At 39.1% G+C, this 27,808-nt stretch overlaps 1 protein-coding gene across 3 annotated transcripts in view; it reads left to right on the top strand.

Annotated features, from left to right (window-relative positions):
* The window catches only part of LOC124795484 (zeta-crystallin-like), a 155,060-nt gene that overhangs the window by 121,031 nt on the left and 6,221 nt on the right, over positions 1-27,808 (top strand). For all 3 annotated transcript variants that reach the window (XM_047259528.1, XM_047259529.1, XM_047259526.1), the window contains exon 7: positions 9,394-9,489. In XM_047259528.1, coding sequence (XP_047115484.1) covers positions 9,394-9,489 — 96 coding nt within the window. The remainder of the gene's footprint in view (positions 1-9,393; positions 9,490-27,808) is intronic.

Here is a 27,808-nt window from a genome sequence, read left to right as displayed (position 1 = left end):
AATAATGGAATGGGAGCAGAAAAATAAATGTGCATAAAAGGATGTAGCAAGCATATAGAGTTGAATTTGGCTATACACACATGACACCAACAGTTCCTCACAATTTGGTTGAAGTCAAGACGGTGAGCACCTGCTCATGCAAGATGATAGCTTGGAGTACCTGAAGATGATTAGGTCTGTAGAAATAAATATTGTGTGCCAAATGTAACTGTCAAGTGAGCTAGGAACCCAAAAGCATTATCAACCTATCATATAGAGAGAACCTTAACAGTCACACCACTGTGGCTATCTCTGTGGACAATATCTTCAGTGGAAGAAGATAACTGTATCTGCTAAGTTGCCACTAACCCTTTGACTTTACAGATGTGTTCTCAGCATTCCGTGCTGACTGCAGCTTTGTTGTTGCGGTACTGCTTCCCAATGCTGCTACCTGTGCTGAGAGATAGTGTTCTGGCCGCTATGAAACACTTATCATCTGATTTTAAGAAAACTATTCAGTGAAAATATTTGATTTTTGCATGTCTCAGTGTCTGTGATATCTTCTCTTGATAGAGGACTGAATTTCTTTTTGTTATTTATCATGGTTACTGTGCTGCATCAACTCAAGTAAAGCATTGGATGAAATTACAAAACCCTACAGAGGTAAAAATGCTCATACATCGATGTTTATGAAATGTAGATAAAATATTGAAATTTTATGTAAAATTAAGAGCAGAACGAAATCTCACCTTGTTCTCTAGTTATTGGTTTTTATAGCTGGCGGACAGTTCCATCTTTGCGCATTGGGAATAATGGCCATAACAGCCATCATATTTCGTAATCGGTTCAATATACTGAAACATGGTTCTTTGGAAATGACAGTATGCAAAGAGGCACATATGTTGTATTATAAATACTTGAAACTATTTTAATTCATCGAAATATGGAAGTAACTCATTCACAGCAGTGAGAGGGTTGGCAGAACAGCACACATTGACACATCGACAGCACTTACGGAAAGCCCAGATGCTCCATTTACACGCATCCTCAGAACCTGCGAAGCAGTGCAGCATGACGAGTTAACTTGCCCACAGCATTCAAAGGGTTAATTAATGCTTACCAGGTCATTAATATAAAATAATGAGCATCAAGGGTTCTAACACAATCTGCTGGGGCATACCTGATGTTACTTCTATGGCTGTCAATGACTCTCCATCCTAACTAACATGCTACGTCCTCCCTACCAGAAATCCTCAATTGCATCGTACACTTTGTTTTAATACACATTATTATTGTAGTATCATTAATAAGTGCTGGTGTAGTATGGAGTCAAATGCTTTTAATAAGTCAAGAAATACTGCGTTATCTGATTGCCGTGATCCATGGCTTTTTGGCTGTCACATGAGAAAAGCACGTGATGGGTTTCATGTGATGAATGCTGATTTGCTTAGGTATCATTTTATTTGAGATACCTCATTATATTTGAGCTAGAAATATGTTATATGATTCTGCAACTGATGGATGTTGATGGTGTTAGATGATAGTTTTGTGGTTAACTTCTGCTGCCCTTCTTGTAGCTGGGTGTGACCTGCCCTTTCTTCCAACTACTAGGCACAGTTTTTGATTGAGGGATCTACAGTATATTATCGTTGAAAGAGGGGCCAACTCAGCTGCAAATTCTGTTTAGAATCTGATAGGGATTCCATCAGGACCTGATGAGGAAAAGTGATAAAAATAGTTCAGTAGTTACGTTCAGAGATGATGATGGCAGTTCCACAGAATGGGGCAGAGGAAAGAGGATCCAGGTAGGAATAATATGTAAGTATATTTTATACTGGTTATGGCTGCTGGGGTGTGCATCAATTTCAGTAACCGGGCAATAAAGTTCGTTGCTGGTTGCAGTTTAGCAATGGTCATTTTTACACATGTTGCTGTTGTGGTCTTCAGTCCTGAGACTGGTTTGATGCAGCTCTCCATGATACTCTATCCTGTGCAAGCTTCTTCATCTCCCAGTACTTACTGCAACCTACATCCTTCTGAATCTGCTTAGTGTATTCATCTCTTGGTCTCCCTCTACGATTTTTACCCTCCACACTGCCCTCCAATGCGAAATTTGTGATCCCCTGATGCTTCAGAACATGTCCTACCAACCGATCCCTTCTTCTGGTCAAGTTGTGCCACAAACTCCTCTTCTCCCCAATTCTATTCAATACCTCCTCATTAGTTATGTGATCTACCCATCTAATCTTCAGCATTCTTCTGTAGCATCACATTTCGAAAGCTTCTATTCAAATTTAGCATTGGAGGGCAGCGTGGAGGGTAAAAATCGTAGAGGGAGACCAAGAGATCAATACACTAAGCAGATTCAGAAGGATGTAGGTTGCAGTGGGTACTGGGAGATGAAGAAGCTTGCACAGGATAGAGCAGCATGGAGAGCTGCATCAAACCGGTCTCAGGACTAAAGACCACAACAACAACTACTATTCTCTTTATTGTCCAAACTATTTAAAGTCCAAGTTTCACTTCCATACATGGCTACACTCCCTACAAATACTTTCAGAAACGACTTCCTGTCACTTAAATCTATACTAAATGTTAACAAATTTCTCTTCTTCAGAAACGCTTTCCTTGCCATTGCCAGTCTGCATTTTATATCCTCTCTACTTCGACCATCATCAGTTAATTTGCTCCCCAAATAGCAAAACTCATTTACTACTTTAAGTGTCTCATTTCCTAATCTAATTCCCTCAGCATCACCAGACTTAATTCGACTACATTCCATTATCCTTGTTTTGCTTTTGTTGATGTTCATCTTATATCCTCCTTTCAAGACACTGTCCATTCTGTTCAACTGCTCTTCCAAGTCCTTTGCTGTCTCTGACAGAATTACAATGTCATCGGCGAACCTCAAAGTTTTTATTTCTTCTCCATGGATTTTAATACCTACTCCGAACTTTTCCTTTGTTTCCTTTACTGCTTGCTCAATATAGAGGTAGAATAACATCGGGGAAACACTACAAACCTGTCTCACTCCCTTCCCAACCACTGCTTCCCTTTCATGTCCCTCGACTCTTATAACTGCCATCTGGTTTCTATACAAATTGTAAATAGCCTTTTGCTCCCTGTATTTTACCCCTACCATCTTAAGAATTTGAAAGAGAGTATTCCAGTCAACATTGTGAAAGCTTTCTCTTAGTCTACAAGTGCTAGAAACATAGGTTTGCCTTTCCTTAATCTTTCTTCTAAGATATGGCGTAAGGTCTGTATTGCCTCAGGTGTTCCAACATTTCTACGGAATTCAAACTGATCTTCCCCGAGGTCGGCTTCTACCAGTTTTTCCATTCGTCTGTAAAGAATTCGCGTTAGTATTTTGCAGCCATGACTTATTAAACTGATAGTTCGATAATTTTCACATCTGTCAACACCTGCTTTCTTTGGGATTGGAATTATTATATTCTTCTTGAAGTCTGAGGGTATTTCGCCTGTCTCATACATCTTGCTCACCAGATGGTAGAGTTTTGTCAGGACTGGCTCTCCCAAGGCCGTCAGTAGTTCTAATGGAATGTTGTCTACTCCCGGGGCCTTGTTTCGACTCAGGTCTTTCAGTGCTGTGTCAAACTCTTCACGCAGTATCATGTCTCCCATTTCATCTTCATCTATGTCCTCTCCCATTTCCATAATATTGTCCTCAAGTACATCGCCCTTGTATAGACCCTCTATATACTCCTTCCACCTTTCTGCTTTCCCTTCTTTGCTTAAAACTGGGTTTCCATCTAAGCTCTTGATATTCATACAAGTGGTTCTCTTTTCTCCAAAGGTCTCTGTAATTTTTCTGTAGGCAGTATCTATCTTACCCCTAGTGAGATAAGCCTCTACATTCTTACATTTGTCCTCTAGCCATGCCTGCTTAGCCATTTTGCACTTCCTGTCGATCTCATTTTTGAGACGTTTGTATTCCTTTTTTCCTGCTTCATTTACTGCATTTTTATATTTTCTCCTTTCATCAATTAAATTCAATATTTCTTCTGTTATCCAAGGATTTCTACTAGCCCTTGTCTTTTTACCTACTTGATCCTCTGCTGCCTTCACTACTTCATCCCTCAAAGCTACCCATTCTTCTTCTACTGTATTTCTTTCCCCCATTCCTGTCAATTGTTCCCTTATGCTCTCCCTGAAACTCTTGTTCTGTCAGTGTATCCAGATTCCTTAAACTCCCAACTTTTTAGCTGTTTCTTCAGTTTTAATCTACAGTTCATAACCAATAGATTTTGGTCAGAGTCCACATCTGCCCCTGGAAATGTCTTACAATTTAAAACCTGGTTCCTAAATCTCTGTCTTCCCATTATATAATGTATCTGATACCTACTAGTATCTCCAGGATTAATCCATGTATACAACCTTCTTTTATGATTCTTGAACCAAGTGTTAGCTATGATTAAGTTATGCTCTGTGCAAAATTCTACCAGACGGCTTCCTCTTTCATTTCTTACCCCCAATCCATATTCGCCTACTATGTTTCCTTCTCTCCCTTTTCCTACTCTCAAATTCCAGTCACCCATGACTATTAAATTTTCGTCTCCCTTCACTACTACATAGACATCTAATTAGTTATGATTCCTACATACAATACTGCTTAGTGAAATGACATGTTCCCAGTTGTGCTCCACTGGATCACATCTTCAACAACTACTTCAATACACATAATATTTGGATCCTCCTCCTCCTCCTCTTCATAATAATAATAATAATAATAATAATAATAATAATAATAATTCAAGACTTCACACTTTACTTCACACCACAAATGCCTTGAGGAATCTACATCTACACCTACATCCATACTCCGAAAGCCACCTGACGGTGTGCAGCAGAGGGTACCTTGGGTACCTCTATCAGTTCTCCCTTCTATTTCAGTCTCGTATTGTTCGTGGAAAGGAGGATTGTCAGTATGCCTCTTTGTGGGCTCTAATCTCTCTGATTTTATCCTCAGTCTCTTCGCGAGGTATACATAGGAGGGAGCAATATACTGCTTGACTCCTTGGTTAAGGTATGTTCTCGAAACTTCAACAAAAGCCTGTACCGAGCTACTGAGCGTCTCTCCTGCAGAGTCTTCCACTGGAGTTTATCTATCATCTCCGTAACGCTTTCGCAATTACTAAATGATCTTGTAACGAAGCGCGCTGCTCTCCGTTGGATCTTCTCTATCTCTTCTATCAACCCTATCTGGTACAGATCCCACACTGCTGAGCAGTATTCAAGCAGTGGGCGAACAAGCATTTCCTTAGGATTCTTCCAATGAAACTCAGTCTGGCATCTGATTTACCGACGATCAACTTTATATGATCATTCCATTTTAAATCACTCCTAATGCCTACTCTCAGATAATTTATGGAATTAACTGCTTCCAGTTGCTGATCTGCTATATTGTAGCTAAATGATAAGGGATCTTTCTTTCTGTGTATTCGCAGTACATTACACTTCTCTACATTGAGTTTCAATTGCCGTTCCCTGCACCATGCGTCAATTCGCTGCAGACCCTCCTGCATTTCAGTACAATTTTCCATTGTTACAACCTCTCGATATATCACAGCATCATCCGCAAAAAGCCCCAGTGAACTTCCGATGTCATCCACAAGGTCATTTATGTATATTGTGAATAGCAACGGTCCTATGACACTCCCCTGCGGCACACCTGAAATGACTCTTACTTCGGAAGACTTCTCTCCATTGAGAATGACATGCTGCGTTCTGTTATCTAGGAACTCTTCAATCCAATCACACAATTGGTCTTATAGTCCATATGCTCTTACTTTGTTCATTAAACGACTGTGGGGAACTGTATCGAACGCCTTGCGGAAGTCAAGAAACACGGCATCTACCTGGGAACCCGTGTCTATGGCCCTTTGAGTCTCGTGGACGAATAGCGCGACCTGGGTTTCACATGATCGTCTTTTACGAAACCCATGCTGATTCCTACAGAGTAGATTTCTAGTCTCCAGAAAAGTCATTATACTCGAACATAATACGTGTTCCAAAATTCTACAACTGATAGACGTTAGAGATATAGGTCTACAGTTCTGCACATCTGTTCAATGTCCCTTCTTGAAAATGGGGATGACCTGTGCCCTTTTCCAATCCTTTGGAACGCTACGCTCCTCTAGAGACCTACGGTACACCGCTGCAAGTAGGGGGGCAAGTTCCTTCGCGTACTCTGTGTAAAATCGAACTGGTATCCCATCAGGTCCAGCGGCCTTTCCTCTTTTGAGCGATTTTCATTGTTCCTCTCTCTCTCTCTCTCTCTCTCTCTCTCTCTCTCTCTCTCTCTCTCTCTCTCTGTCGTCTATTTCGATTTCTACCATTTTGTCATCTGTGCGACAATCTAGAGAAGGAACTACAGTGCAGTCTTCCTCTGTGAAACAGCTTTGGAAAAGACATTTAGTATTTCTGCCTTTATTCTGTCATCCCCTGTTTCAGTACCATTTTGGTCACAGAGGTCTGGACATTTTGTTTTGATCCACCTACCGCTTTGACATAAGACCAAAATTTCTTAGGATTTTGTGCCAAGTCAGTACATAGAACTTTGCTTTCAAATTCATTGAACACCTCTCGCATAGCCCTCCTCACACTACATTTCACTTCGCGTAATTTTTGTTTGTCTGCAAGGCTTTGGCTATTTTTATGTTTGCTGTGAAGTTCCCTTTGCTTCCACAGCAGTTTTCTAACTCGGTTGTTGTACCGCGGTGGCTCTTTTCCATCTCTTACGATCTTGCTTGGCACATACTCATCTAACGCATATTGTACGATGGTTTTGAACTTTGTCCACTGATCCTCAACACTATCTGCACTTGAGACAAAACTTTTGTGCTGAGCCATGAGGTACTCTGAAATATGCTTTTTGTCACTTTTGCTAAACAGAAAAATCTTCCTACCTTTTTTAATATTTCTATTCACGGCTGAAATCATTGATGCAGTAACCGCTTTATGATTGCTGATTCCTTGTTCTGCATTAACTGTTTCAAATAGTTCGGGTCTGTTTGTCACCAGAAGGTCTAATATGTTATCGCCACAAGTTGGTCCTCTGTTTAACTGCTCAATGTAGTTTTCAGATAAAGCACTTAAAAAAATTTCACTGGATTCTTTGTCCCTGCCACCCGTTATGAATGTTTGATCCTCCCAGTCCATATCCAAATATTTTCCAAATTATCCTTCAGGTGCTCAGCCACAACAGCTGCTGAGCCAGGGGGCCTATAGAGACATCCAATTACCATGTCTGAGCCTGCTTTAACCTTGACCTTCACCCAAATTATTTCACATTTCGGATCTCCATCAATTTCCTTTGATAGTATTGCACTTCTTATCGCTATAAAAACGCCTCCCCGTTCATTGTCCAGCCTGTCTCTGTGGTATACATTCCAATCTGAGTTTAGAGTTTCATTAGTGTTTACATCTGGTTTCAGCCAACTTTCTGTCCCTAATACTATGTGGGCATTGTGACCGTTTATTATAGACGCTCCTGCAGTTTACTATTAGCACATTAATATTGTTATTCCCTGTTGCATTTTGCCTACTCCTACCTTGCCACATCTCAGGAGGCATCTTGTCGGGCCTAGGGAGGGAATTCTCTAACCTAAAAAACCCACATGTGCACTCAACATGTACTCCGCTACCCTATTAGGCGCTTCCTGCGTGTAGTGCACGCCTGACCTGTTCAGGGGGACCCTACATTTCTCGACCCGATAGCGGAGGTCGAGAAATTTTCACCCCAGATCTCCGCAGAATCATCTGAGCCTCTGGTTTAAGCCTTCCACTCGGCTCCAAACCAGAGGACCACGATTGGTTCTGGGAACGATGCTACAAAAAGTTAGCTCAGATTCCACCCCGTGAGCGAGGCTTTCCGCCTTCACCAACTCCGCCAACAGCCTGTATGAACTGAGGATGACCTCTAAGCCCAGACGGCAGGAGTCATTGGTACTGACATGAGGAACAATTTGCAGTCGGGTGCACCCAGTGCTCTCTATCGCCGCCGGCAGGGCCTCCTCCACATCTCGGATGAGACCCCCCGGCAAGCAGGCAGAGTGAACACTGGCCTTCTTCTTCCCTGACCTTTCCGCTATTTCCCTAAGGGGCTCCATCACCTGCCTAACATTGGAGCCCCCAATAACTAATAAACCCCTCCCCCCATGTGCCTGCTCAGACCTTGCTGAAGGAGCGGCCACATGTCCACCCACAGGCAGAGCAGACGATGCCACATGGCCAGCCTCCACATTGACCCTCCACCTCGTGCACCACGAACGCCGCTGAACCTGCCACTCCCCTTGGGGAGAGGGTGGCCCAACCACACCCGGTACCCGTGAAGATGTCTCGACAGCAGGGACAGTGGGTGAAGCATGTAACACCTGGGGTGTACCATGCGACTCACCAGACTCCCCACTGCCACTACAATCCGAGGCAGCAGCCTGAAGACGGCTGACCGTGGCCATCAACACGTTCAGCTGTTCGCGAACAGTGGCCAGCTCCTCCTGCGTCCGTACACAGCAGTCACACATCCTATCCGTCCTAAGAAATCAATTTACTGTAGAGAGTTAATCAACTTTTAACTAGACTGCTAATTCACTAAAGGCAGCTGATAGTTGACTAAACTGTGTTTACTAGACACTTCTTGTAGAAAACAATGAAAGTAGCACTACCTGTCTCTGGACTGTATTCAAAACAAACACTAGCACTACTGGCACTATGGCTGACTAAAGGGACTCTGTCTGACTGTATTCAAAACAAACACGAAATCTATGGAACACTATTACTAGCACTCAACAATTAAAGCTTCCTAAAAGCAAAAACACATGGAAGAAGAAGTGACAAGTAAGAAAAATACAGTTAATACTTAAATTAACGTAGCTCGCTGCACAGCAGACGTGATGAGAAAGGGCAGTTACGACGGCACTGCAGATCCATAACTGTCGTTTTCAGTTTCATATCTAGGACATGATAGGATGACGTACTTTCATAACAGCCTCCAGCCAGCAGTCTGAATGAATGAAGCATTTGTTTCAGGGAAGAAATTTATCAGCATGACATTTGGAGGCTATTTGCTTCTGTACCACAACAAATAAGAGTGTATTCGTGGCCTTGAAGAGTCAGATTGAGGATGATGATGGGATCTCAGCTTTGAACAGAATGAAAGTTTAATATTTTAATCCCCATTATGTGATGAACATCACAAATAGAATAAATATCAATCTGGTGCTTCATGATGTAACACTTTCCATTTTAATCAGTGAATTTTGTTACAGTGGTGTAAATATACTAAGTTTCTTGTGAAATATTTCTTGATATTGTATTTGTTGCAGTTAATATGTCTTTTTTTAAACTTACCAGCATTTTTGGAACAGCCGTTCTAATATGCAACTCTTACAGGTTGTAGGTTCTCGTGGATCAGTTGAAGTGAATCCTCGTTCACTCATGCTGACTGAAAGTACCATCATAGGTGTTAAGCTGATGGGGAATACAGAGGTATGTTTTAAACACAGTTTGGAAACTAAGACTTAATATATTAAAACTGAAATAAAGAGCATTAATGTCCACAATAATATTTATTTTTTATTTCATTGTGAACTATTTTTTGGCTTTCTTAAGACTAAACACGGTCCACTCAACAGCAGAGAGGGCTTGAATCTGGATGAATATTGTTATTTTCAAAGATACGTGACTATTTTATGGCTATATATCAACTGTGAGGGTTCAGTCATTGTATAAATTATCTCATTGCTGGTCTTCAGCTCTGAGAAGCTTCTGAACCCCCGACTCATTGATAATTCTTATGGCTATAGAAGAGCTCAACTTCCACTAAAACCAGGGCTCATCAACTCAGATTTATAGAAAGGCTTTTATTGTGCCTTTAATTACAAAATGTGATTAAAGGTTAATCATCTAGCTACAACACATCTGAAGCAAACACCGAAACTTTCCTTTAAAAACAAGAGTATCAATACATCAGTATATACATTATTGTTACAATCTTCTGGCCACAGTTCACACATAAGATTCTTTGCCACGTCTGATTACTTTGCACATAATGATTCCAACTACAGCTTTAATGCTCTTGTGATGGCATGGAGACCACGCGGAATACCTCAGACGAGTAATAGAACATATGAAACAAGACTTGCTCCTTATTAAAGCCTTTGAAATAATAATTAAACTTAAGTTCAGGAAGATTTTTCATAATTAAAAAAATGAAAAGATCTTTTGCTAATAAAGTTTGTTCATTTATATTCAAAATTAGTATTACATTTCACATTCAGTCAATGAATTGATATATTTCCAAAAATTTTGGCTACTAAACACCTGGAAAATCTCATACCCCAACACAACACTAAAAATACAAATTGCAGTATTTCAGTTTGATATGTGTTCAAAACAAGAAATATTCTGTAATGATATGCAGAATGTTTAGACTCTAAAGATGGAGAGTGAATCCCTAAACCCACTGACTGAGTGACATACAACATATTGTGCTATCCACATTAATATAAATACTGGTTAATGTCTCTCACTTATACAGAAACTGATAAATCGTCATTAAGGATACTGACATAGACACAAAGAAGGTATGAAGAGATAAACATTATATTAGATTCATAGATTAAAAGCAAAATGGGATGGTGGAGGGAGGGGGGGGGGGGGCAAAAGGGAGTAAGGAATCAGTGCAATGTGGGGAGTGGGAAACAGTTCAACTATTTACAACAAGGACGTTACCATATGGTGGGTAAAATGTTAACTGGCTTCTGCTACTTTCGTGAAGATGAATAGTGGAACTTTATTTGATCATTAATCCTCTGGTCAGGATTCTGAGATTTGTGCGTACTGATAGCCAGAAATTCTAGTAATGTTAGTTTTCTTCCTTTATTTGGTCTGTGGAAAACATCACATTTACTATCATGACACTCATTCTCAACGTGCTCAGCAAAGGAAGAATCTTTCTTTTTTGTTCTCCAACTCGTTTCATGTTCAGTCAGTCTAGTAGTTGTAGGCCTACCTAATTGACTTACATATAATTGGCAACACAAATTGCAGAAAATCCTGTAAATTCCACTCTGTTCTAAAGGTAGAATCTTATCTTTGCTGTTGAAAAAAATATGAGCAACATTATTCTGAATGTAGAGAGCAACAGTATTCTGAATGTAGAGAGCAACAGTATTCTGAATGTAGAAAGTTGACGTATATTTCCTACCTACAAATAACATGGGGGCCAATTTGCTGTCAGTATCATTTAATGCCTTCTGAGGAGGATACAGATGTGATGTTATCCCCTACTATGTATGATATCAATCAGGATAGGGCTAGAACCATTACTGCATGCAATTTCTTTAATTATTTTTAAGTAATTTCAAAATTTGATTTGGTTTGTGGGGTAGATAGCAGGCAGTTGCGAGCTATGACTCCCTTTTGCAGACTACAATCCTTCCTAGTGAGGAAACATAAATGTACAATCGGATTTTATCATAATTTTGGTTCATCAGACTTTGTATATGGTCAGTTGTACACTGCTATGAAATAGTTCTCTTTAAAATGATCTCAAGTTTATAATGTCCTAGCCGACCAGCTACCTGCATTCTAACCAAATCTGTGTAGCTGGAGTTGGATTTTACAAATGAAACTAGATGACACAATGAACTTTGTTTATTTAATAACAACTGTTTACCAATGATACTTCTTATCTGTCGCTTCTGCTGTAGTCAGTTTACCAGGCAGACACAAAATCTTACTTAATAGTTTGGAAAAAACTACTCTAATGTTCCTGAGCCCGGCCACACTAACATGATTTTTTTGGCTTAGATGTGATGTTACTGGCCAGAGTAATCCAAAAGAGAGAAATCCATTGAACGCTCAAAACTCTTAAAGTTCAACCACACAAAAATCTTCTAAAATGCGGTATACTCTTGACAAAAAGCAAAATTTGGAGACTTACACATTTCAGAAAACACAGCTCCTTCTAAGACCGATATGCCTTTTCCTTCTTGAGCCCCGACCGAAGTCCCTAATCCATTTAAAGGAAATGTCTCATATCCCCTCTACATTCTTCAGTCTCTTGCTATTGGCTGACTGCCTCCCTGGATGTTATTTCATCATTGTGCTGTGAAATAAGATACAATTACATATGATGTGAACCAGTTGGCCAGCCTTAACAACTATAACCAAACAAAAGTTATTTCCTAAGTTACACTTAAATGCTGATTTTAATGATATCAAACACTGTATATTTACAAAGTCTGCTCTGTCTTTATCTTGCATTATTCTATTACCATGTACTAATTTTGTCATTGAATTAAATACACAGATGTTTTCCACGTCACTGATACACACTGCTATTCATATTTTGATGTGATAAGACAGTTAATTAAAAGAAAAAGAAAAAAAGAAAAGGAACAGCCAATCTAATACTCTGTGTCCCTACATTACTTACCCTGATAAGGGTGGTGAGCCTCAAGCAATGCTGACAATACGTACAATACGATATTATAGTGTCTGCATTATTCTGAATTACGATGCAAAGTTCCTTTGGACATGCAAAGGAACAGGCACTGCGGTTACTACAATCATTGCGAAATGCATTAAATGTATTCGAAATGGCACTTATGGATGACCATCAGCTGTAGACTGGAATTACGACAATGAAAATTTGTGCTGGACTGGTACTCAAACCCGGATTTGCTGCTTATCGCAAGTGGTCGGCATACCTTTTAGCTATCCATACATGACTCACAGGCAGGCCCAAACTTTCATATGTCGTCAACCATGTGTCCATAGCCTGTACTCATACATCCATTATGTATATTTCCATATAGCTGAGACATTTTACTTGAAAGTCGCTTGCCCAGTGTCGGTGGATAAATATGATTTTGCAGTGCCTCTGTTGTTCCAAATTACGATCCAAAGTTCCTTTGGACATGCATATACATTTAATGTAATACGTACAATAGTTCTTTTGAAAGTGTTGCAAGACAGGATGCCTCTTTGGCGCTTGTCTTTCATGCAGTGTTTAACAAATAGCATACAATATTTTGGGTGACTGACACACACTGCCAGTTCCCCACAGGTGGCAAAATCATGCATTCATTTCGAGTATTTGAGGAGATGAAGGCCCTTTGAAAATCCTTTTGAAAAAAAACTTGCTTTGGAGGCATCTAACAAATGTGCTGGTTTGAGTTCAAAGCAGCACGACGAGCCCCTGTTCGTGAAAGAGACAAAACCCTTTTATATCACATTTTAAAAGAAGCATCCCCTTATCCTAAACATGTCTGAAGTGAGTAATATGTCAAGCAGTTTAATGCGGGACACTTCTGAAGAGTGTGACCCTCTTGGTCTTATGTGCTTTAAACATGCATCTCACTTGTGCTGGTATCCTCAGCTCACTCAAACTCGTGGGCACCCTATGCGTGATGCATGTAAAAGACATGGCATTCTACCACTCTAACTAGCCCTGGAGATCCAACAGAGCTATTGCAACTTGGCACATTTAAGCACATAGAATGCTCAGCCTGGAGATCTCTTGGCCTACCTGTAGCTCTCACAGTGCACCATTAAGTGGGAGGCTGCATGCTTTTGTGTTACAGGATGCTGAAAAGTGGCAGGTATTACTTGTCTGTAGAAGTTACTTTTTGCTGTGTGCCTTAAATGTTTTAGCTTGCTAATGTCGTGGTAAGGTCTAAGAAGGTTATTGAGTGTCCTTCCAACTCCACTGTAAACTTACCTTTCAAGGATGTGAATTTAAATATAAAAAAAAGTGTTTCTTTGGAATTAAAGGAGGAAAACTGGCATTACAACATTACTTGAAATTCTGGCTCTCAGTATACACCAACCACAGAAGCTTCACTTAATACTAAAGGGCCATATACACCAATTTATTGTCCAACCAACCAACCAATTTGTGCACAACCTACACATTTCCCAATCAATTACACTAAGTGATTGCAGTGGCACTCTGTTCCAGTCAGTGGTTGTAAATTATTTATAGTAAATTCATTGAGGTTTTGTTTGATGTGATGCCACCTTTTTTGACACAGAAAAAAATTGAGATTTATCTTGGCTGTTTTAGAGGTAACAAAGCCGAGAAAACAGAGAGAAAGCTGTGGGCAAAGAAGTAACTGATGCAAAGAAGTAACTGATGCAAAGAAAGAAATTCACCCATGCTCTTTACTTAAGGACCTGTGAGCTTGATTATTTTCATGATTACCTAAGAATTGATGAAAATGCTTTGTGGAGCTGCTGAATGTCATGAAAACATTGTTAATGAAAAAGAACAGTTACGAGAGAGACTGTACGCTGCAAGGAGAAGCTGTTAGAAACATTGTGGTTTCTAGCCTCTGGAAGAAGTTAAAGGATCTCAGATTCACTGCTGTTGTTTCTCCACAATTATTGTCCAGAATGATTCCTAAGACCTGCAACATGATTTATAGTTGCCTGAGGAAATATATCAAGATAAATTAAAACAAATACCAAAATGAAATAAATAATATTCAGGTAAACAATATTATTGTCATTTGTAGCATAAATAGTCATAATAAATAATAGTAATGAAGCAGAAGGCATCTCTCTATAAATTATCTCATAACACCTTTATCTTCCTTGCTATCTGCCACATTAGCCATTTTAAAAAGCATATCTGTTCATGCACGCAAACTGCAGATGATCATTTCAGGAAGTTGGTCGGACAGCGTAATGCATGGCACAATTTGTTGAGTGAAGTGGTGGTGGTCAGAGGGAGGTGTGTGTTGGATATCAGACGGTCAGACCCAACTGACCACCTGACAAGAAAAATTGGTTGGGAAGCCCCTGCACACATCCAATTTATTGGAAGGCTGATTATAAATTGGTACACATGTAGGGCCCATGCTAAAATAGCAGCAGCCAGTTAACACACTTTTTCACCATTAGATAATGTTTGTGTTCCCCTCTCCCCACATTGCGTTGACTCCTTCCTCCTCTCTGCCCTCTGATCCCCAATCCCCCATTTTGGCTGTTCCTTACTTTCACCTGTAATTTTGTCCATATAATGTAGTAGCCTGTGCCAATACTCACTTGGTGTACTATTTTGGCCTTTATATTATTATACTGTTAATCTTTGAAGTTAATATAAGGTTTATTTGTCCAGAGCTTCTTTGTGTCTACTTCAGTATGCTTAAGGACAGTGTATCAGTATGTGTATAGTTGAGAGACTTTAATCAACATCTGTATAACATGAATAGTACAGTATGTTTGTCGGTCACTCAGGGGGTTCAGGGATTTATACTCGCGTCTTTAGTGTCCAATACATTCAGCAAATGATTACAGAATATTTATTGTTTTGCACCAATATCAGATTGAGATATTGCAATGTGTGTTTTTCATGTAGGTATATAGCCATAAAAGTGTCGCATATCTTTGAAAAGAACCATATTTGTCCAGATACAAGCTCTCTTTTGATGTTTTATCGACTGTCTGTCTAGTCTTAAGTTGTCTGATGGTGACCTAGAAAGCCAAAAATGTGTTAAATATAAAATAAGTATTGATGTGAACATTAATTCTTTATATTTCAGTTTTAATATGTCTATGTTCCTCCATGTGCCCATGGAATATTACATAAATGTTTTTTTAGTATGTTGGCTCTACGAGTCTGAGATAAATTTGTTGAAAAATTCAGCAGCTCGCTGTCAGTGGAGTTAATATTAGTACATATTTATAGCATCTTCTTTAATAAAAAAAAAAAAAAAACTGTAAAAAATGCAGATAATATATACTTTGAGTCATGCAAATTTTGTGGTGCTATAGTATGCTTTTTGGAGTTAATTATACAATTATGAAGCATTCTATGTAATAATCATTTGATTATTCATCAGTTTAAAAATTTTCTTTTAGTAATATTAATTAAGATATTCACTTGCAAAATACAGCACTTGCATTATGTAAAATTTCTTAATGTTTTCATAACATCAGCTGGGTTTTTGTGATTTCTGTGTGGAAAATATGCAAATAAAAGTAATCTATTATGTACAGATAATGGTAATTGCAGTGAAGTTTTCAGGTGCACAACTGCATTCACAAGTGTAACACACTGCGTTACAGTAAGAATCTTACCTTAAATCAACCAAACCATTACTGCTGTCACATTCCTTGGGTCCACTCATCTGCCATCATACATGGCAAAAATTACAAAAATGGAGATTCTAGTATGGAAACAACAAATATGAGAAAAGGCAACTACTCACTTGCAAGGCAGGGGACTGATAGTTTTCCTTCATTAGTAAAGACTGTACTCTAAAAGTTTGACATCTTTTTTTTTCCATTGCAGCATACTTTAAAACTACTGACAAATGCATGTGACATTCCATTTGTGAGTACTGTGATATGCTGTGTGTTCTCTGTGCTGAAAGAAAACAAATCATGATATACGTTTCCCCAAATACCCAGATATGTAGCACCTTCACCATTTTTTTTAAACTCTCATTGTGCTAATATTCTGCTTCACTGCTTTGCACACTGTGTGCTGCTTATCATTGACATTGCAAACTGGAAGTAGTGTAAATTACAACAAAATCAGTTTGGTTGACTAAACTTTTGGAAGCTTTCACCCACTGTGTTTTTTAAAGTTGTTTATGTGTTGAAGTCATTTATTAAATTTAGTCAGCTGATAGGTATTCCTGCTTAAAGGAAGTCCCTCTAACAAAGGAATCACATTCAGAGGAGGTAAGTAGAGAAGGAATTAGCACATTTCATCAAAATGTAAGAGGTTTTAGAGATAAAGTTAGTGAACTGCTTATAGATGCTGACTCTGACAGAATTGGTATATTGGAGCACCACTTAAATTATTTGACAGTTCAGAGTTGGAGCAAATGACCAAAGCACTAAAGGAGGCTACCACCAAATTTGTGCTAAACATAAACGAAGCCAAGACAGAGTCCCTCGTTATGACGTGTGGTCATTGTCAGACTGCTGATCATGTACAATCACGGCAGGTTGGGGACCAGTCCTACAAGAGAGTACATGAATTCAAATACCTAGGGGCACTTTTCACTGAGAACTCGTCATGTGAAGCAGAGATCAATGCCAGAATACAAGCAGGAAACCAATCTTACCACATCCTAGCACACTGCTTCAGTCCAGATATCTCTCCATCAGTTCAAGACCCGACTGTACAAAACCCTGATCCAGCCTGTTGTTCTATATGGCTGTGAGACATGAAGTATCCGGAAACAGGACTTCCATAAGCTCCTTGTTTTTGAGAGAAAAGTGCCTCAGAAGACCTTCGGTCCGGTTCTGGATGCAAATACGGGGGAATGGAGGATCAGATACAACCAAGAGCTTGAGGAACTATACCAACAGCCCAACATAGCAGGAACTGTCAAAGCCAAATGAATGCAGTGGGCCGGCCATGTGGCCCGGATAGAGGATCACAGATGGCCTCGGACGCTCCTGGATTTCACACCTACAGGAAAGAGACCGCCAGGGAGACCCAAGAAGCGTTGGAGGGATGGACTCCATGAAGATTTAAACCAAGTGTCAATAGATGTCGACGGATGGCGGATAGCAGCAATGGACAGAATACAGTGGAGGAGGAAACTTGTAGATGCGTGCGGTCCACTGGGCCAGATCACGTCGTAGTAGTAGTAGTAGTAGTAGTAGTAGTAGAGGCTTTCTTTACCAGGATAAAGATTAGCTGGCTGTTCTTAGAGCAGTTCTTTGTGGAGCAGGGGAGTGGCCATGTACATAAAAAAACAGTATCCAAATTGATGATATGAATATAATGGAGGGAAACATTCCACGTGGGAAAAATATATCTAAAAACAAAGATGATGTAACTTACCGAACGAAAGCGTTGGTATGTTGATAGACACACAAATATAAACAAACACACACACACACACACACACACACACACACACACACACACACACACACACACACACAAAATTCAAGCTTTCCCAACCGACGGTTGCTTCATCAGGAAAGAGGGAAGGAGAGGGAAAACGAAAGGATGTGGGTTTTAAGGGAGAGGGTAAAGAGTCATTCCAATCCCAGGAGTGAAAAGACTTACCTTAGGGGGGAAAAAGGACAGGTATACACTCGTGCGCGCACACACACACACACACACACACACACACACACACACACACACACACATATCCATCCACACATATACAGACACAAGCAGACATTTGTAAAGGCAAAGAGTTTAGGCTAAACTCTTTGCCTTTACAAATGTCTGCTTGTGTCTGTATATGTGCGGATGGATGTGTGTGTGTGTGTGCGAGTGTATACCTGTCCTTTTTTCCCCCTAAGGTAAGTCTTTTCGCTCCCAGGATTGGAATGACTCCTTACCCTCTTCCTTAAAACCCACATCCTTTCGTGTTTCCCTCTCCTTCCCTCTTTCCTGATGAAGCAACCGTTGGTTGCGAAAGCTTGGATTTTGTGTTTGTGTTTGTGTTTATTTGTGTGTTTATCAACATACCAATGCTTTCGTTTGGTAAGTTACATCATCTTTGTTTTTAGATAAAAAACAGTATTCCATAGATGTATCGCGGCACTGCACTCAACAAGTATTTGAATGTTGTGCAGGGGCAGTTGAATTTAGAGAAACTAAACTTCTAATTGTTGTTGTTTATAGATCCCCAAACTCGTGACTTCAGATCATTTTTGCTCAATCTAGAGAGGGTTCTTGGTTCATTTTATAGGACGTACATACCAAAAGTTAGTTATATGTGGTGACTTCAGTATTAATTTTGTATGTGATTGTGCTAGAAAAAGGATGCTGGGACATCTCCTAAATTCATATGATCTAATGCTGACTGTGTTTTTTCCAGCCAGGGTGCAGGGGAACAGTAACACAGCCATAATAATATTTTTATTGATTCTTCATTATTAGATTGGCATTCTCTTAGTAAAATGGTGAATGGCCTTTCAGACCATGATGCACAAATTTTAGCACTGAAAGGTTTTGGTACTCAAAAATTACACAGTATGTTGAAAAACTAATCCAATGGCAATAGAGTGTTTTTTAAACCTCATTGAGGAACAAAAGTGGCAGGATGTTCATAGTGCCGATAACATAGTGCGGTGGCCCGGTGTAATGTTAAGCTCTCTCTATACAGCTTAAGCGTTTTCATGGACTTACTTGTTGAAGAATGCTGGTTCTGCTTTCTTGCAGCGCCAATGTCTCCGGCTAGCACCGGACACTTCTCCGAAGATTTTACTGCTAGGAAAGGGAAATTTTCACTCTTTCACTCTCTCGCGCTCTCTCTCTCTCTCTCTCTCTCTCTCTCTCTCTCTCTCTCTCTCTCTTCTTATTTAAAAAATACGCAACTCTTGGAATATCATTCAATCCACCAGAACATATTTATTTCCACTTTGTACAAAAAAACAACGAAACTTTGACGTAAGGCCACACGTTACCGGGTACCCAGAATCAATTAATTACACATTTTTGAACACAATTAATACATAAGCTTTTATCATGGTTGACTATCCACGTACTCTCAACAGCAGTTCAACGTCTAATAAACAGTCACTATTTCGAGTATCTCCATTTATTTTTTAACAATACAATGCTGCATTACTCTTTGCAGCCAGCCACGGAGCTTCCGGGCTGTATTTGCTTAATCTTGGCAGGTCGCGCTGAACACTTGCCAGTGCCGACGAATTATCTCCCTTCCAGTTTCGCCTACACAAACAATAAATGGGCGCAGTATCCCATGCTCATCCTTATGACCTGCTTTAAAATAACGCGTGTTCAAAATGGCTGGAACACAAGTGTCTCCAGACTTTTGTGAAATTCTGGGGGCACTACCATAGGTGACTAATATAATGCTTTCCTTAACACATTTCTCATGCTCTTTGAAAGCTGCTTTCCATTAGAACATTCTAAACAGGGTACTAGTAGTAAAAGGCAGTCTGGGTGGGTGACTAGTGGGATAAGAATATCATGTAGAACAAAGTGGGATTTGTATCATAATGTTAGAAGCTATCATAGCCCATTTCAAACGGTATTGTAAGTTGCTTAAAAATGTTAATAGGAAGGGAAAAGGTAGAACAGCTAATTCACTGGATAAAATTAAAACCATATGGCCAGGAAGTGTCTGATCAGCAGCACAAGGTTGATGATATAAAGTCAGTTTGTAGTAAAAATATTTCTGTTGCTGATAGATAGATATGTGTACAATATTTAAAATCACTTTCTGAGCATTGCTGTTGCTGAATTAAATAAAATCGTAGTTTCTACAGGGAATCATATAAATCTCTTGGAAAATGCCTTTCTGAGATTGATGTCTGAAATACTCCTCTGTGATACTGACAAGGGGGAGATTGGGTCAATAATTAAATCACTGAAGACTAAGGGCTCTTATGGATATGATGGAGTGACTAGCACATGTTAGTCCTATACTTAGGCATATTTGTAATTTTTCCTTGAAGAATGGTCGGTTTCCTGATCGAGTAAAGCACTAAGTAGTAAAGCTACTTTATAAAAATGGATAAAGGGATAATGTAGACAATTTAGATCTATTTCTATGCTATTAGTATTTGCTGAAGTTATTGAAAAGGCTGTGTAAGGATAATTGATCATTTTATTTCTCATAAATTGCTGTCAAATGTACAGATCGGTTTTAGAAGTGGTTTAGCAACTAAAAATGTTTTATTCTCTTTTCTCTGTGAGGTACTGGATGGGTTAAACAAAAGGTTTTGAATGCTAGTCATCTTTTTTGATTTAACTAAGGCATTTGATTGTGTTGATCACAAAATATTGCTCCAGAAGTTATGGAATACGTGTAGTAGCTCACAATTGGTTCACCTCTTACTTTAGCAAGAGACAGCAAAAGGTCATTATCCAGTGTTGAGAATGGCTACGATATGGGGTCTGAGGGAGGGTTATAGTCAAATGGGGGGGGGGGGGGGGGAGCAGTGTGCTGAGATATCAGTGCTGGGGGGGGGGGGAGGGGGGACGGCACTCCTGTTTCTTATTTATATAAATGATATGCCCTCTAGTATTACAGGTGATTCTAAAATATTTGTATGTGCTGCTGACACGAGCTTGGCAGTAAAGGATGTTGAGTGTAACATTGGCACTGCTTCAAGTACTACAGTTCATGACAGAAGTTCATAGCTTGTAGAAAATAAGCTAACTCTAAATCACAGTAATACTCAGTTTTTACAGTTTCTAACACACAGTTCAGCAAAACTCTACATTTTAATTTCACAGAATGGGCATATGATAAGTGAAACTGAGCAGTTGAAATTTCTAGGTGTTCAGATAGACAGTAAACTGTCATGGAAAGCCCACATTCAGGATCTTGTTCAAAGACTTAATGCTACCATTTTTAGTATTCAAATGGTATCTGAAGTGTTAGTTCAACATGACAAATAGCGAGCTTTACTTATTTTAATTTGATTATGACATATGGTATTATATTCTGGGGTAATTCTTCCCAGTCTCAAAAGATATTTTTGGCACAGAAATGGGTGGTTTGGGCAGTAAGTGGCGTAAGTTAACAAACTTCTTGTATATCACTGTTCATTAATTTGGGTGTTCTGACATTGGCATCTCAATATATATATTCTTTACTGTTGTCTCTTGTTAACAGTATCAGCTTATTCCCAAGAATTAGAAACTTTCATTCAGTTAATACTAGGCACAAATTTAATCTGCATTTGGGTCGCGCTTCCTTGACTCTTGTGCAGAAGGGTGTGCAGTATACTGCTGCATCCATTTTCAATAAGCTACCACAAGAATTGAAAAATCTTAGCAGTAATCCACACGCTCTCAAGTCAAAACTGAAGAGTTTCCGCATGGGTCACTTGTTCTATTCTGTCAATGCGTTCCTTGAATAATTAAGCTGATTCCTGCATTATATTGTTGATTGTGTTTAGATAAACTTGTGGCTTGGTTTTGTTTTTCTTCATAAACATTTTATTTTATCTGTTATTACTTTTATGTTGTAATTTCATGTACTGACACATTCCATGACCTTGGAGATTTGCTACTGAATTTGATCCTACGGAACTAGACGCGTAAAATATAACTAAAATACATACTTGAATAAGAAAATTAACAACAGTTGTACTTCGTTAGTGTACCACACTGATAAAGTATGATTTGCCAAGGTTTTTACAGAGACAGATAGGCTGGACAGTAATTACATGCAGAAGGCACAATACTCATTAATTAATTAATTAATTAAAGGGAAGCAGTGGTTGGGAAGGGAGTGAGACAAGGTTATAGCCTATCCGCGATGTTATTCAATCTGTATATAGAGCATGCAGTAAAGGAAACAAAAGAAAAATCCAGAGTAGGTATTAAAATCCGTGGAGAAGAAATAAAAACTTTGAGGTTTGCCGATGACGTTGTAATTCTGTCAGAGAGAGCAAAGGACTTGGAAGAGCAGTTGAACAGAATGGACAGTGTCGTGAAAGGAGGATATAAGATGAACATCAACAAAATCAAAATGAGGATAATCGAATGTAGTCAAATTAAGTCGAGTGACGCTGTGGGAATTAGATTAGGAAATGAGACACTCAACACTTTCAACACTGCCCTCTTTACACCCGGCACTTGGCTGTGAACTGGCATATATAATGGATGTTTGAAATTAGATTGCAAAGAACAGAAAAAGTTAGGAATATGGTTCTTACATCATTTAAAAGGAAAATAGTAAGAGCTTTACATGAATGTGAGTTTATTTTACAATATAAAATACAAATGGGTGTTATAATTAAATAAAGAAAACACAAAAATGTCGTGGACAAAAAAGTTTTACAAGATCTCTTTCCTGAGTAATGCCATTCTACTGTATCTAAATTTTAAAAAAATATCACTGGAATGCCTAACTGCAGGTATCTGTAAACTAGAGTATTTTAATAGTTCAGATGTAGTAGCCTTTGTGTGAAAATCCTGGAAACGCTGTGGGACACAAAGGCCAACACCACAGTCCTTGCACCTCCATCTACTTTCCTTCCTGATGCGCTTTCTTCCCCCTGTCTGAACATACTTTCCAATACCTAATAGTATTCACCTTGTTTGCAGTGGGTGGGACCTTCTCTGGACAGTGCCTTGCAAATTTGTGAGGATGAAGCAGCTTGTTGCTGAAAATTACTTCTGCCCTTCTCAGCCAATTTCTTCCCCACTTCGTGAATTAAGTCTACTAGGAATACATTCTTCCTAGTCTTCTCTTTATATAAAATAAAACTGTTGACAGTTGACATGTTAAACAAGTGGAAAAACAGCTTTTTCCACCACTTCAAAGTTTTTCGGGCAAACGGATAATAGCTGGAGAACTAATCTGCTCTGTCAACCCCAGCTTTATTCTTATTGTAATCAATAATAGCGTCTGGCTTTACAATTTCCACCTTTGGCCCTCACTTGAATACTAGTGCTGGTAGACTTAATGCTTTGTGGAAAGACAAAAAACGTCTCGTTTTGACTTCCACTTCACTGCCAAGAGATGGTGTTTCCTTTGAAAACTATCTGATCTTTTTTTAGTTTTAGTGTTTTGAATATTCATGGTAAACCTTTCTTGTTTTTCATTACAGTTCCCACTCCAAGAGTTTTATTTTCCCACAACAAGTCCAAAAGAGATGGACTGGTGTAGTACCTATCCATATAAATGCAATGTCCTTTGCCAAAGTACTATGAACACAACCTTTTTACAGGGCCCTGTATACTACTGTCAACATTCCCTGCAGAACCTGTATATACATCACAGTTTAGCATATAACCAGTTGATGAATCGCAGAGAGCATACAATTTTATTCCATATTTATTGGGTTTGTTTTTCATGTATATTCTGAAGCCTATTCTACCACGAAAGGGACACATTGCCTCATCTGTTGTCAGATTCATGCCTGGATGAAAACTACTTTTGCTTTTAAAAAGGCCTCACTTTGTGAAGTGGGTCATGCTTTTCTTCACCTCTGCTAATGAACGTAGCATTGTCATTCAAGTGTAACATTGACAATATAGCGCAAAATCGGTCGCGACTCAACAATTTACTCCCAAATCCTGTCTGCAAAAATGGGTCTGTTGACCAATAATCACTGATTTTCGGCAATTTGACGATGCACATACGCAAAATAATCCTGAAAAACCAGTAAATCTCTTGCGATTTTACTGCAGACCACTTATGCCAAACAGAGTTTATTTTCAGGCTACCTTTGTGTTTCATTGCCGTAATAACGTTACCAGCGTACCAATTCGTTTCACTTTTGATGAGCCGAATAATGTCGTCATCAAACAAATAACTAAAATATTGAAGCTCCTCAGTGGCATCTGAAAAATGTGATGTTACGCCGACTACTTCCTGGAAATCCAGCAGTACTGGCTGATTGTCTAGTTCCGACCAATCTTGCTCTTTGTGCTCAGTGAGGCACACACGACCAGGTACCACAGATGGTGACTGATGGTCTGTACCACTGTCTGCATAGAAAAAAAATAATGCTAAGATTGGTACTAAGAAGTACTAAATGCAAGTGAAGTAATGAGCACTACTCAAAATACAAAATGCGGTAATGAAACTCTTCACTTTATAAACAATTGAGACACATACATACCTGAATCACCACTTGTACTTTCGTCTGGAGAGTACGAATCCTCTTTGTCAGAATCGTCAATTTCAGATCCTGCATCTCCATAAAGAATATGTAAGATCTCGGCCTCCGTCAACTCGCTGCACGCCATTTTCTTGATTGTAAGCACCTGTGAATGAACTGCAGACAACTTCGTCTTTGCAGTGCTCACAACCGCTCCCAGAATGAGATTGCGGAAGAAGAATGAACTACCTCCACAATAGTTGACGAAACTTTTTTGGAGACCCGTTAAACGCGCTTACAGAGCTAAATAAAGGCTCGTCTGTACGGTATACGGGCGCTGTCACCAATGTTAGGGTGGCAGCGCCCATATGACGTATGGGCACCGTGCTGTAAGTGTTAAAGTAGTAAATGAGTTTTGCTATTTGGGGAGCAAAATCACTGATGATGGTCGAAGTAGAGAGGATATAAAATGTAGACTGGCAATGGCAAGGAAAGCATTTCTGAAGAAGGGAAATTTGTAAACATCAAGTGTAGATTTAAATGTCAGGAAGTAGTTTCTGAAAATATTTGAATGGAGTGTAGCCATGTATGGAAGTGAAACATGGATGATAAATAGTTTAGACAAGAAGGGAATAGAAGCTTTTGAAATAGAAGAATGCTGAAGATTAGATGGGTAGATCACATAACTAATGAGGAGGTATTGAATAGAATTGGGGAGAAGAGAAATTGTGGCACAACTTGACTAGAAGAAGGGATCGGTTGGTAGGACATGTTCTGAGGCGTGAAGGGATCACCAATTTAGTATTGGGAGGGCAGCATGGAGGGTAAAAATCGTAGATTGAGACCAATAAATGAATACACTAAGCAGATTCAGAAAGATGTAGGTTGCAGTAGGTACTGGGAGGTGAAGAAGCTTGTACAAGATAGAGTAGCATGGACAGCCGCATCAAACCAGTTGTTGGACTGAAGACGACAACAACAACAAACAACAAAATGCCATCAAGAACAAAAATCTCCAGCAATGTGGAATCAGTAAAGTTGTACACTAACGTGAGACTAAGACATCATAGGAACCTAATCTGTATACTGTGTTAACAATAAACTAACTCTGTGCTGCACACATGATAAGAGTCTTTCCTTCTCTTCCATCCAGTAAGTCTCTGGTGACTTGAGGTTCTGGGTGACTTTTATGAGATCTACTCCTTTCCCTTTACCTATCCAGTCTTTTCCTTCACCCTCTTCTTTCCCCTTCAACCCTTCTGCCAGGAGGAGGAGTTGCTGGCTCTGAAAGCTTGCATACATCAAACATTTTTGTGTGTTTTCTCCTGTTGCCACTCGGGAGTAGGTTTTTAATATATTCACTTACTTTATATTTCCAAAAATAGATTATTTTCATTGTTTAAAAGACTTTTGGAAGATGTAGGATTATCCTCTTTACATAATATTCATACTGCTCACATCTGCTGAAGAAATACTTTGTTTACTTTAGGTATACTCCCTCAAAGACGAGACAACAGAGAGTGAAAATGTGCAAAATAAACCAACATTCTTCTCGTTAGATCAACACAGCGAGCGATGCTTCCAAGGCTTCATACATTCAGTACATAATGCTTAACTGAGCTTCTTGATTAGTTTATTCACGTGTTGCCTCCTTTTGAACTTGTTATCCAGCTGGAGCCCAAGGGATTTTAAATACTGGGCTTCATTCAGTGTATGACTATTAATGTCTACTTTGATGTCAAAAAGTAATTACTGTTTGTTTGAAATTGCATAAAATAAGTCTCTGCGAGGATAAAATTGAAATTGTTATCTGTGGACCACTTATAGGCCTGTTCAGCTGTCACCTGGTCTGTCTCTGTTATGGTTGAATTTGTACCCTTCATTAGCATGCTTGTGTTGTCAACAGCCATTAAAATTTTTGAACACCTATGTAGTTTAGAAACAAGATTTGGCCCCAGTACTGATATCTGTGGCACTCACATGTTATGTTCCCCCACTCTAAAGTTATTTTCATGCCAGAGATAGTCTGTTAATAAGACGAACTGCTTCCTGTTAAGGTGGTGAGATTCCATCCATGCAAGATGGGTACCATTAATGCCATAACACTTTACTTTAATAAGTACAATTTTGTGATCCACACTCTCAAAGTCTGTCAGGAAATGTGCTCTGATTCATTGATTGATTACAAAGATAGACTGAAGGTAATCTTGTAAGTCAGCACAAGATTTTTATGTTCTGCTAGAAACACCATCATTGCCAGCAGAATTTCTATTTGTAGTGACCTTATGAATTATGTAATCTCCTTAGGGGTTGTATTTTTTAAACTAATGCCCGTGGATGATGCATGCACTGTTCGCACAAGAAAATCTAACAAATCTTTATTCCATTCTTTATTACTGGCTGTAGTGTTTGCAGCCACAACTGATGGTAACAGAGTTTCACATCTTGACTACTGATTGTTGTCTGAATTACATAGTGATCTAACTTCCTAACACAAGATACTTCAATCCCAGGAGTTATCCACCCTTTACCCTTTGTCCTTACTTGTTTTAGGAAAAACAGTACTTGGAAGTGTTGTATTATTTACTGTTAACAATGCCTGCTGCATGAATTTTTCCCCGGCGTTCTTCTCGTAATTTCTCTCTGAACATAGTTATGGAGTCATTGTTTATGATTCTGTGTTACAATACTTTCCTTGTATGAGCTTTACCAAACTGGTCAGTAAATTATATTGTTAACATTTGGTGATCATGGGCAGATAAACCATAAGATATTGGTTTTACAGCTAAATCACTGCAGGTTGTTGGGTCTAAAAACAAATGCTGTAGCTGTTGCAGTATGTCTTTCAATCCTCATAGGGAATTTTGCTGAGAACAATAATTCAGACGCAACTCTCAGTACTAACTGAGGGCACAATCTGACAGAAAATCAATGATAAAGTCTCCACAAACAATAATTTTCCTTTTACATCTGCATAACCTTATTAAAGCTATTTCCAGCTGTTTTAAGAAGCTTAAGATACTTCTCACTAGTAGGGTCATTGTCATTAATAGAATTGTATGTAACTAAATGGAAAGCACTTGGAGCTTTTAAAACTACAGGTTCCTTCCCGAAGATAAAAGAGAAGGGGAAAGATGAGCAAGCTACCATGGTGTATTTGGTGGAATTCTTATTTGTACTTTTGTAATACGAAAATTTGCAGTATACATGTTGCCACACATCAGAGATCTTTTCAAAATGCTTTGTTTTTTGCTGGGTTTCGTTTTGTAAAGTGCTGGGA

This window comes from Schistocerca piceifrons, chromosome 4 (assembly GCF_021461385.2).
Source record: "Schistocerca piceifrons isolate TAMUIC-IGC-003096 chromosome 4, iqSchPice1.1, whole genome shotgun sequence".
Lineage (NCBI taxonomy): Eukaryota > Metazoa > Arthropoda > Insecta > Orthoptera > Acrididae > Schistocerca > Schistocerca piceifrons.
The sequence above is the reverse complement of the archived record's forward strand: the minus strand, read 5'-3'. Positions and strand labels throughout refer to the sequence as shown.